The 11,836-nt window shown below is 30.4% G+C and overlaps 4 protein-coding genes across 4 annotated transcripts in view; 2 read left to right on the forward strand and 2 right to left on the reverse strand.

Moving 5' to 3' along the window:
* Positions 1-971: 971 nt before the first annotated feature.
* Positions 972-2,978, forward strand: Phum_PHUM426290 (uncharacterized protein; the record flags this gene model as incomplete). Its single annotated transcript, XM_002429237.1, has 4 exons — positions 972-1,263; positions 1,480-1,628; positions 1,826-2,509; positions 2,916-2,978. 4 exons carry the CDS (start codon positions 972-974, stop codon positions 2,976-2,978), a joined length of 1,188 nt encoding a protein of 395 aa, XP_002429282.1.
* A 210-nt stretch (positions 2,979-3,188) lies between these two features.
* Positions 3,189-6,286, forward strand: Phum_PHUM426300 (Circadian locomoter output cycles protein kaput, putative; the record flags this gene model as incomplete). The annotated part of the gene is made up of 11 exons (XM_002429238.1): positions 3,189-3,226; positions 3,304-3,452; positions 3,562-3,743; positions 4,069-4,358; positions 4,436-4,674; positions 4,747-4,965; positions 5,051-5,286; positions 5,365-5,553; positions 5,646-5,783; positions 5,894-6,076; positions 6,167-6,286. The coding sequence occupies 11 exons, from the start codon at positions 3,189-3,191 to the stop codon at positions 6,284-6,286; spliced, it is 1,983 nt and encodes a 660-aa protein (XP_002429283.1).
* Positions 6,287-7,319: 1,033 nt separating this feature from the next.
* Positions 7,320-9,118, reverse strand: Phum_PHUM426310 (tyrosine/tryptophan monooxygenase, putative; the record flags this gene model as incomplete). The annotated part of the gene is made up of 7 exons (XM_002429239.1): positions 7,320-7,476; positions 7,571-7,800; positions 7,876-8,138; positions 8,226-8,422; positions 8,506-8,668; positions 8,742-8,916; positions 9,002-9,118. The coding sequence occupies 7 exons, from the start codon at positions 9,116-9,118 to the stop codon at positions 7,320-7,322; spliced, it is 1,302 nt and encodes a 433-aa protein (XP_002429284.1).
* A 2,687-nt stretch (positions 9,119-11,805) lies between these two features.
* Positions 11,806-11,836, reverse strand: part of Phum_PHUM426320 (tyrosine/tryptophan monooxygenase, putative) — a gene marked incomplete at both ends in the record, with an annotated part of 730 nt that continues 699 nt past the window's right edge. Inside the window, one exon of the mRNA XM_002429240.1 lies at positions 11,806-11,836. This exon is cut by the window's right edge and continues 5 nt beyond it. Within this exon, the coding sequence (XP_002429285.1) occupies positions 11,806-11,836 (31 nt within the window).

The raw sequence follows: 11,836 nt of genomic DNA on the forward strand, positions 1-11,836 counted from the left end.
ACACGAATATGTTTATAAAACGGTTCGTTTTTGTATCGGTTACCCATTATTAACGTTTTTTTTTTTTTTTAAATTAATTAATTTATTTGTCTTACCTTTTTGTTTATTTTTTTTTTCCCCCCCCATTGTTTACTCCATTGAACAAACGTCCTTACAAAAAAAAATTCCGTTCGAATAAAATCAAAGATGGCATCCTCAAAAACTGAAAAAAAAAGAAAAAAAAACTTATTAAATATTAATAAGAAACTTTAAAAATATTATAATCAATTATTCCGACGGTATTTATAGCTTGTTTAAAAAAACATCGAAAATTTATAATAATAATAATAATAATAATAATGATAACATCGTGGAAGCAGCATTGGGAGCCATGCGACATTCAATAAAAGGAAATTTAAAAAAAGAGGAAACCATCCAGGAAATCGCACTATGTGGGACGGCCCACATTCTTCGGAAACAGCACCAACGAAATTCGAGGATTTATTTTTAAGGAATCGTCGGGTAGAAACCTGGAATAAATGCTTAAAAACTCCGACAAGTAAAATCTTGTCGTGTTTTAAAAGTGATAATAATAATAAAACAAACGTCATAATTGTCGACCTTTAAACCACGCATGCAAAATACACGTGAACGTTTATTTTAAATATAAATAATTCATATCTACTGTCAAAAAAAAAAAAAAAAATTTATATTTTGACAGTGTTTTGACCGCGAAAATAATAATAATAATAATAGCGAGATATCGTTCGACCGGAAATTCGATTTTTATTGACAAAAAAAAAAAGGCGATATGAAATTTTAATATTTTTTTAAAAATAAAATTAATGCTTTGTCGTCATCGCCATCGTCGTCGTTTGTTTGTTTTTTGTTATTATTATTATTATTATTATTAACGTAATAGTTTTTTTTTATGTTTTTAAAAAAATGCATGATATTATTATTATGCGATCGCGCGAGTTTTCCGATAATAAATGAATAATAATAATAGTAATAGTAATCAGAAAATTAAAAGATTTTTCGGTGTGAAAAAAAAAATAAAATCAGATACAATAAAAAATAAAGGGATTATATTCGAAACTTATACGGTCGCACCGGCACCAAGTAGGGATTATTATGCTTTGCAATTACATCAAAAAGAATTTCATTGGACGAAATGGAAAATATGTCACGGACCCCCACTTGTGGCACCAACTCAAAAAACCATCACTCTTGACGAATTTAAAAGAAATTCAACTCTTCAACGTGAATTAACTTATATTTTCGGTATTTCTTTTGAAAATTACCCTTTTTTTTTTTTTTCCTAATTTTCATAATCTGAATTATTTTACTTATTAGCAAATTGTATTCAAAATACTTACATTTTCCCTTTGTTGTTATGTTCACTTGATAAAAAATTTTCCAATGTTATCCTGAATCGACAAAACACTTGATTCACTATGTAATATTAATTATTATTATTATTATTATTTAATTTTTCAGGTACGGATATAACGAGTCTTATGAGTGACGTTGCTGACGAAAAATGGTCTCTTATATCAATGCCTTCAAACGTTCTACAAAAAATATTATCATATATGAGCGTTCCTGATATATTAAGTTTATCACAAGTTTCTAAAAGACTTTCTAAGGTATTATCTACACCTGATTATCAATAATAAAAAGAGGATATGATGATATTTTTCTCAACATCAACCTATTTTTAATAATTACAACAATAAGTTTGTTCAAATGATTGATTGATTGATTGATTGGCTGATTGTGTGTACCTTAAACTATATAATAATAATAATAATAATAATAATAATATCTTATTTAATTTTTTAAGGAATGTTCTTCAAATGAATTATGGAAAGATATATGTAAAAGACAATGGAAAATACTTTTACATAACGACATTGAAAAAGCAGGTCTGTTAGGATGGAAAACAGTTTTCTTAGAGAAAATGAGACCCAAACGTACGAAAGAACATGGTCAAATGATGCGTAAACCAAATTTTTCAAATCGTGCAAGAATAAATTCATTATCCACGTTAAACACGCCCGATTCGAAAGGATCCATTTCAAAATCATCATATTACGCAGGGTCCAACAAAAGAATGCAAGATATAAAAAATGGCGGATCTGATTTGTTGGCGAGAGATTATAAATCCATGTCCATGAGCACGGGAAAATCAGGGAAATCCACCGAGAGAACTCACAGTGTTAATAAAGCACCTAATAATTCTAGAAATAATGAAAAAAGGCCGGCAAGTGGTGAAAAATTAAATTCGAATGTTCAAAAATATCAACAGAATTCTTATCTTAATGTTAATACCTTACATCAAGTTGATTCCAAGTCGATGGCAAAAGATTCACTTCCACCGAAACAATCCATTCGTGCTATAACAAAGTCGAAAGTGACTTCGATTCGTACCCGTCCATCATCTTTTCAAAATTTTCAATCATCATCATCATCATCTACTAATCAAACACCACCGAAATCAAGAAGTGAACGTTTGAGACCGAGTACCGTAACATTAAATAATAATAATTAAAAAAAAATATAAAAAAAAACAATAAAAATGAACACATCACAAAACTATTAATTACTTATGTCTCAGTATTCGCGCTTTCTCGCAAACTGCGAACTTTTCCTTTGTGAGAAAAAAATTTTTTTTTTCTCAAAGGTTGGTAATATTGTGTTGTCTCTTAATGGTGACTCTCAATACAATCTTATTAATGATTATATATATATAATAACACTTTATTCTTTTTTCTTTCTTCCTTTTTATTTTGTTTATTTTTTATTGATTAAAAAATGTGATTGAAATTTGATGTGAGTACGTTTTAGAAATAACGGTTTTTAACGGTTTTCTCGGATTTTTTTTTAACTTGAAACAAATTTCGCCGCTTATGTCATATTCAAAAATTCAACAGGTATCAATCCATTATTTATTTGATATGACAGAAATTTGGCGTGCTTTTCAAAGTTATTCCTAAAAAAAAAAAAAACAAAAAAATCTATGTCTATATTAATTTTACTCTCGTTAAAATAAACGTTAAACGAATCATTCGTTCGATTGAATTTACGGTAAATTAATAATAATAATAATATTAACAATGAATATTACCTCATATTATTCCCAGACAAATATTTACACGTTTAATTTAATAAATATATAAATTAAAGTTATTGAAAATATTTTAAAAATGGATGACGACACGGATGATAAGGATGATACTAAAAGGTAAGTTTTTATTTTAACTCAAATAATTGATTCAGCAGTTCATTAATTTCATTTTTTTTTTTTTTTTAAATGTGAAGGAGATCTAGAAACTTGAGCGAGAAAAAAAGAAGAGATCAATTTAACATGCTTATCAATGAATTAAGTTCAATGGTGTCTACGAATAATAGAAAAATGGATAAATCGACAGTTTTGAAATCGACTATAGCATTTCTCGAAAGTCACAATGGTAAGCAACAATCATCAATGTCGAGCAAATCAAAAACAAAAATACTTATCTATTTATATTTAATTTGAATTTCTTTTTCTTCCTCCACCCTCCACCCTCCAACCTTCAGAATTGGCTGTCAGATCGAGAGCTCATGAAATTCAAGAAGATTGGAAACCATCTTTTTTATCCAACGAAGAATTTGCACATTTGATACTAGAAGCTGTCGAAGGTTTCATAATCGCTTTTTCAACCTGTGGAACAATTATTTATGTTTCCGGAAGCATAACATCACTTTTAGGATATTTGCCTGTAATTAAATAATCTATATGTGTAATATCCTTATATGTGTTTTGTTTTGAGAGAGAGAGAGGGAGGGAGGAGAAACATAAACTAAAATTATGTATGTATTATTAATTAATAAGTAAACTAAAAAAAAAAACATTGCTATTATTATTATTAATAACTTTAAATTAATTTTATGTTTTTTAATTTAATGTTTATATGTTTAATGTTATTGTTTCGATTGTTATTAACTTTTTAATTTTGTGTTTTTGTACCTTGTTTCGATATTGTTTGTCAATTTGTCAATCAATGTAAATTTTAATTTGTTTTTAATTGTCAATTATCATCGCAGGGAGAGTTGATGAAACCTTCTGTTACCATTTTTGATATTTTGTACGAAGAGGATCAACCCAACATTTACAACATCCTATCGAATTCGGAACACGGTTTCGGTTCGAATATTGGAAAAGAAAATCAAATGGAATTTTCGTGTCATTTGCGACGAGGTGTAGACGATTATCGCGACGAACCCGTTTACCAATTGGTACATTTTGTCGGTTATTTTAAAACTGATTCGAGTAAAACCGATGTGGATAACATGGTATCGAGTACGAATCGATATACCGGAGATGGAGAATCGTCGTAGGTTCAACTATCGTACAGCTCATTAAAAAAGTAAACAGAAAGTTAGGTACAGGTACAGGTTGGTTTTGTTTTAGTTTGATGTTCGTCGGAACCGGTCGTTTGGATACACCTCAATTAATCAGGGAAATGACAATAAGTGATAATTTAAAAAGTGAATTCACGTCACGTCACAATTTAGATTGGAAATTTCTCGCATTGGATTCGAGAGCGACGCCCATTATCGGTTACGTACAATTAGAAGTCGTCGGTACTTCCGGTTATGATTATTATCACATCGACGATTTGGATAAAATTGTCGTTTGTCACGAAACACGTAAGAAACTTGACGTTTTGTTTTCGTTTAATATTTGAACCCCTTGTAGTAAAGATTATTTGATTTCGTCAGTGATGGAAAAGGGTGAAGGAACTTCCTGTTACTATCGTTTTCTAACAAAAGGTCAACAGTGGATTTGGCTTCAGACGCGATTTTACATATCGTATCATCAGTGGAATTCGAAACCTGAATTCATAGTGTGCACTCATCGTGTTGTCAGTTACGTTGACGTCATGAATGAATTTAAAAAGTATCCGTGCGATGATAATACGAGCGATTCAAAAGCTAATAGTCAGTAGTAGCCATTTTTTAAACGATAATGTTTGTTTAATGCTACAAGTTTGTCTTACCTTTTCGAAATTTTTCTTTCTTCCAGCCAACGATTCCACGTCGAAATCGAAAAGGAAATCTTGCAGTCTCGATCAAGTTGCATCGTCGCCATGGTCGTCGAAATCATCCGTCGGACCCGTGCCACAAATAGAAGTATCATCTCCCACTTCCGCAACGAAATCTCAGCGTAAGAGATATCAGGGACCCGGAAGTGATTCGGCATCCATGGCGTCTGCAGATTCTCCCGGTTCCAGACATTCCCAACTTACGACTTTGACCGCAGTGCGTTCCAATTCCAATCGAATTTCAATTTTTTTTTTTTTTTTGTAATCTGAAATGATTTTCCGTTTGAAATTTCAGCACAGTCAAAGAGTGCAAAATACTTCGAAAAAATCTCTTTCCATGACAAAACTTCCCGTGTTATCCCCTGCCCAAGCTTCGACCACGTTCATCGAATCTCAACATCAGTACGCTGTTGCTGCCATTCCTTTACAACCGATAATTGGCTTCCCGGGAACTGCTGTCGTCACTTCGATTCCAACACAAGAAGTATAATAATAATAATAATGATTTTTATGGTTTTTTTTCTTTCCAACTGTCGTCGTTTTTTATTTCGTAAGTTTTATATTTTTTTTTTCCAGTTGTTGTGTCATCCTCAAGCGCAACTTTCCGATCACGTGAAAAGAAAACAACACGAATTAAATCAATTACGTCAATTGATGTACAGGAAGGAAGAAGAACTTCAACAGTGTCTTTTGGTACAGGGAAGATGCGGAATCGTACCATCTCTTATAAATGCAAGTCGTTTACTTTCGTCCCGAAAAAAAAAAAAAAAAAAAAAAAAAACACATTGAAAAATTATCATTATTAATCTTAATTATATGAACAGGTGAGCGTACCTTCTTATACCGTGTCCGGAGAATGTTCGGGAACGAATCAATCCACTAATCAATCCGGTCCTGATTTGTACGTGACGTCACATTCCATAGTCGCATCTCCTCTCACGGTGACGACGATATCTCCGTCGGATATACGACTACAACCTGCCAATTCGTCATCGGAATCTCATTCGGTAGGAATCGTCCCTGTTTTTTTTTTAACAATGTACATATTATGACGTATTAGGTCGCCGCCATTATTTTTTTTTTTATATTTGTTTCAGGGTGGAATTTACAACGATCAACATTCGCAATCGGATTCGGAATTGATTCCTTTTCAATTTTCACAACAGCAAGCTCAGTTTCTTTTCACGAACATTTCGCCGCCGCCGAATAGTCATTAATGACGAGAAAAATCATTTCAATCGTATTTCCGGCGGTTAAAACCTGTCGAACAAACAAAAGACACAACAAACAAAATATGAAACAATTATCTCGTTATTATTATTATTATTATTATTATCATTACTTTTATGTGGTGTGCCATAAAAATAATTGTTTAAATTATGTAATTCGTGCGTGATAGTTCCTATATTAAAAAAAATGGAATTAATTTGACACAAACGCGCAATCATTGACGTCATCAACGACGTCACGAGTCAAACGTCATCGTCGTTCATTCATGAAATAAAATTAATTAATTAAAATTAGTGTATATCATTAATTAATTCATTAATTACAATTTTAATTATAATTATTTTGTGACCTGAATATTTTCGTGGTGATTTCTCTTTCTCTTATTCTTTTATCTCAACAATAGTATTATTATTATTATTGTATTATTGTTTGTTTACGAATTTGATTCGTTAAGTATTTGTGCGAATGCGTAGGTCACGTGTGTTTGTTGTCGTTGTTGTTTTTCCCGACGGACGCGCACACACGCACACGCGCGCGCGTGCGAAATCTTTCAAATGTCGTCATAATTTTTTTTTTTTTTTATTAAATTAATAATCATTTCCTTATTATTATTATTATTATTATTATTAATATTATTATTATTATTATTATTATTATTATTATTAAAAACTAAGGAAAATAATTGCATATTATAATCGAAGGATTTTTTTTTTTTTTGTAATGATCCGTAAAAACCTTGAAAATGTATGTGTTTATCATCATCATCATTATTATTATTATTATTATTGATTTTTTTTTTTAATTAAAAAATTATTGTTTATTAAAAAAAAAAAAGAAAACGACATTTTTTTGTTTTCTACAACAACAACAACAGCATAATTATAATTATAATTATTATTATTATTAATTTTTTTTTTATTTAAATTTAAATTTAATAATAAAAAAGGAGGAGGGGAAAAGGAGAAGAGGGAAAGAGAGAGGAGGAGTAAGAGGAGAGGAATGAGGAGGAGGGAATACGTTTTACAATTTCCTCAAAGCATCCGTTAGGATTTGCATTTCTAAACTAATTTTTCTAACGAGTTCTTGCAGTTGTGGTTTAGAATCCAATATGTCGACCGTTTCCGTGTATGGGTTGTACCTGACACCGAAAGGTCTCGGAATGGTTTGCGCGTATTTTCTACAACCAAAAAAAAAGGAAAATTCAACACATTAACGATTACAATTTAACAAAGTCGTGATCACATTATAGTAATAATAATAATAAAACTCACATAATTTTTTCTTTAGCGTTTTCAAAACTTTCCGCCACGAAGTAGAGGGGTTGATATTCGGTTATCGGATAACTTTGTTCGGCCGTGATCGTAGGTTCGAAAGGTTTCAATTGGGGTTTATCAGATAAACAATATTGCAATTCACCAAACGATGATAAAAGACCGGCACCGTATGCTTTCAAGTGTCCATCTTGTGAACACAAACCGAATTCAACGGTGAACCAATAACACTGTCGGAAAAAAAGAAAAATAAATGTCAAGGAAAAACAATTGAAAAAGAAAAAAGAAAATTTTGCCGTTCTCACCGTCGCAAGTTTTTCAACATAATCATCCGGTGCTCCGAGAGATGCGAGACCGATTTCTTGTGAAAATTGTGCAAATGCCGGATCTGCAAATAATGGCACGTGACCCAATAATTCGTGACAAACATCCGGTTCCGGAGTGTAAAGCGGACAACTGTGATGTCTTATGTATTGCGTAGAATGAAAAACTCGGAATGCCAAACCAGCTAAGAAATCTCTGGATGCGAGAAGTCCCGCGACCGGTCTCAACGTGAAACCCGTGCTATCTGCAACAACAACAACAACAACAATCAAAACAACCACAACCATTTTGTTTTCTCGTCTCTCGTTTTTAGAAAATTCAAAAAACGAACCTTTTAAAAATTTCGATATGTCTTCAAGTTGCGGAATGTTATCCTCTCTGTAACCGCAATTTTCGATGAGCAGTGGGAAAACGTGATTGTATTCCCGACAGGCGTGAGTAGGGTATAGTTTGACGAGTTCTTTAAACACGGTACCCCACGTTTTGGTTTCTTCTTCCGTGTAATCGACTCTCGGCAAAGGTTCACCACTTTAAAAAAAAAATTAAAAATTAAAATTAAAATAAAAAATAAGAAAATGGCAACAGTGCAAAATAATAATAATAATAATAACTGTTTGTAATTGTATGCGATGTCGGCAAAATATTTTCTTCTGGCTCTGTAAACGGGATCCGTAAAACCGGGATGATCCGAATCCAATTCCGAACCGTATGATAATATCTGATTGGCGAATTTATCAAGGTCGCGAATCCTCCTCGGAAACCACGGTACGGTATCTGAAACGATCGGGAAAAAATTAACTTTCCATTTCCGGTTGGCGAATGACGTCATTAATAAAACGACTCTCACCCTGATTGTCTTTGTGATTTCTCGATATTATGCTGAAATAAGAACAATGTTGTCGTAGGGTTTCAATGGCGGCGCTTAAATTTCCACCGGGTGCGCATTCAACCATGAATTCATATTGATTGGTAAATCTCGATGACGATCTCGATTCTATGTGTAATAAATTGACTTTTTGTTTCTGTAAACAACAAACAACAATGACAATAACAACGTAAGAAAGATAAAACAAACAAACGAAACAAATGACAAACAAACAAACTCACTTCGAACATTTTAAGCGCTTTTGCGAGTGCTCCGACTTCATCTTCTTTGGGTGAAAATATCAAACAGGTACTTTTGGCAGGATCGATACCTTCTTTTATGTAATTACCACCGTTCATTAAAATCGGCTGGAAAAATAAATAAATTCCGTTATGATAATAATAATAATAAATTCGTTACCTTCGAATTTTAAAATTTGCAAAAAAAAAAAAAAATTTTAACGATATTATTGATAATGAAACGAGTGCACGTGGGCCTGATAAAAAGGTTTTTCACCTCCCCATTTAAAGGTTGACACAAAAGGTCACGTTATTATTATTATAAAAAAATAAAAATTTAAGGCTATCTATAATCGATAATAATAATAATAATAATAATTTTTGTTACAAATAAATAAATAAATAATTGAAAATAAAAATAAGAAAAAAAACAAAACAAAATGGCCGACATTTATTGGTAAAAAAAATATAAATCGGATTTTATTTTTAGCGAGTTTTCTTCTTCTTATTATTATTATTTTCTAACACAATAATGATGATGATGATGATGATGATGATGACCTTTTTCTATTGAATGTTATCATTTGATTGGGCAGAACGTGGAAAAGAAAAAGAAGAAAAGAGAGAGAGAGAAAAAAACAAAAAAAAAAAAAATTTATAAAAAACAAAAAAAAATTATTAGATCCGCGTAATTATCATCATCATCATTATTTTAACAACATCCGGTGTGTGATAAAAGTCCTTTTACTTTTGTGGGGGGTTATGAAAATCAAAAAACAACAACAACAACAAAGAAGCAGAAGACGAATTTATTTATTTAAAAAAAAAATTTTGTTTTATTCAACTAACTTACTTCTACCGAACTTTTAACAATAACATCATTATCATTATTATTATCCCGACGATTCATATTTAATAATTATGTTTCTTTGATAAACAAAAAAAAACAAAAACACGATCGATTAGTATATGTTATTAACCACTACAAACATGTATCTATTTACGATCGAGTTTAAAACATAATTTTTATATATATTTATATTAAATTAAAACAAATCCGATAAAGATATCATTTATCGTATGTTAAATATCGAAACCACCACCATCATCATCATCATCATCATCATTATTATTATTAATAATATGTTAATAAAGTGAATATCTCGTTTCAATAATAATAATAATAATAATAATAATAATAATAATCGTCGTAATGTTTCGAGATCACGGACGAATGAACATTACCATTATTACGTAATTATCGAAACATTATTATTAATTTTTTTTTCTTTCTTTAATCAGCCATTTTTTTTTCTAATTCCGAGTAATAAATAAATTAATAAATTCTCTTTTAAATATCATTATCATTATTATTATTATTATTATTATTATTATTATTATTATTATTATTATTATTATTGTCGTCGCGACGCGTGGATAGAAATTCGCACGAATTCAATACGACGACGACGATAACCTATCATGTATTTTCCCGTAAACGGTTTTTTTTTTTTTTTCGGCTCGTTTGATTAATTATTATTATTATTAACATCATCATCATCTTCATCATCATTATTATCATTATTATTATTATTATTATTATTATTGCGTTTGGTAAAACCGAAATACGCATTTTCCTCCACGCTTACCGCGAATTGTTTTATACAAAATGTCGTCGTCGTCGTCGTCGTTGACACAAAAAAAAAAAAAAAAAAAAAAATTATTTTAATAATTAATGACACGTCGAAAAAAAGGGAAAAAAATCCGAATTCAAATTATTTATTAATTACACGACGACTGTCAATTTTTTTTTTTTTAATTAATTCCACGACAAATTCGAACGAGATCCGTTTTTAAATTTTTGAAATTTTTTTTTAAGGGTATAAATAAATGATTTATTATTACGGTAATAATTACCCCCCGCCTCTCCTCACTTCCCCAATCCTCCCTCTAAGTAAAAATCGTATAGAACCTTCGAACAAACAAACAATGCAACAAACAAACAAACGATTTTCCTTAAAAAAATTACATTTAACAAACCCCTCATTCATCATTCATTCATTCATACCTTTAATTAATAATAATAATAATAAGACGTTTTTTTACCGGAAACGCATTTTTAAGAAAAAAAAAAAAAAAAAATAATAATAATTTTCTTACGTTGTCTAAATCGGAAACAACCCCATCGTTGTTTTTCTTATCAATTATGCTCCCGTTCATTGTTGTAAAAAAATTATTATTATTTTTTTTTTTTTTGTTTTTGCTACCATGAAGAGATACAAACACGCGCACGCGCACACACTCACAAATTTTTTTTTTTTTTTTAAATCGATTTCCGCTTCTTTTTTTTTTTAAATTGAAATAACCGGTAAAACCTACAAATCGTGACTGGTTCATTTTATATCTCATATGATATATTTATATATGATAGAATTTTTTTTTAATGGCCGGTAAAAATAATAATAATAATAATAATAATAATAATAATAATAATGATAATAATAATGGTAAAAAATAAAAAACAAATTACATCATTTGTTACGTTTTTCTCTCTCTCTCTCTCTCTTTCGTTTTTCAACTATTTCTTCCCTCTTTCTCTCTCTCTCTTTTTGGTTTCTCAACATCTCTCTCTCTCTCTCTCTCTGATTTTTCCTATGTTTTTTTTTTTCTTACGCATTTAAGTAAATAAAACATAACAACAACCGTGTGATACGTCATTTATGCGTTTGTACCTTTTGACCTAACTTAGGGGTTCCGTTTAACGTTTTTGACAATAACCCGACGATCCAAACCTTGACCTAAGAATATTACAAAATTATTTTTTCTGTTTTTTTGTTT

This window comes from Pediculus humanus, genomic scaffold (assembly GCF_000006295.1).
Source record: "Pediculus humanus corporis 1103172108194 genomic scaffold, whole genome shotgun sequence".
Taxonomy (NCBI): domain Eukaryota; kingdom Metazoa; phylum Arthropoda; class Insecta; order Psocodea; family Pediculidae; genus Pediculus; species Pediculus humanus.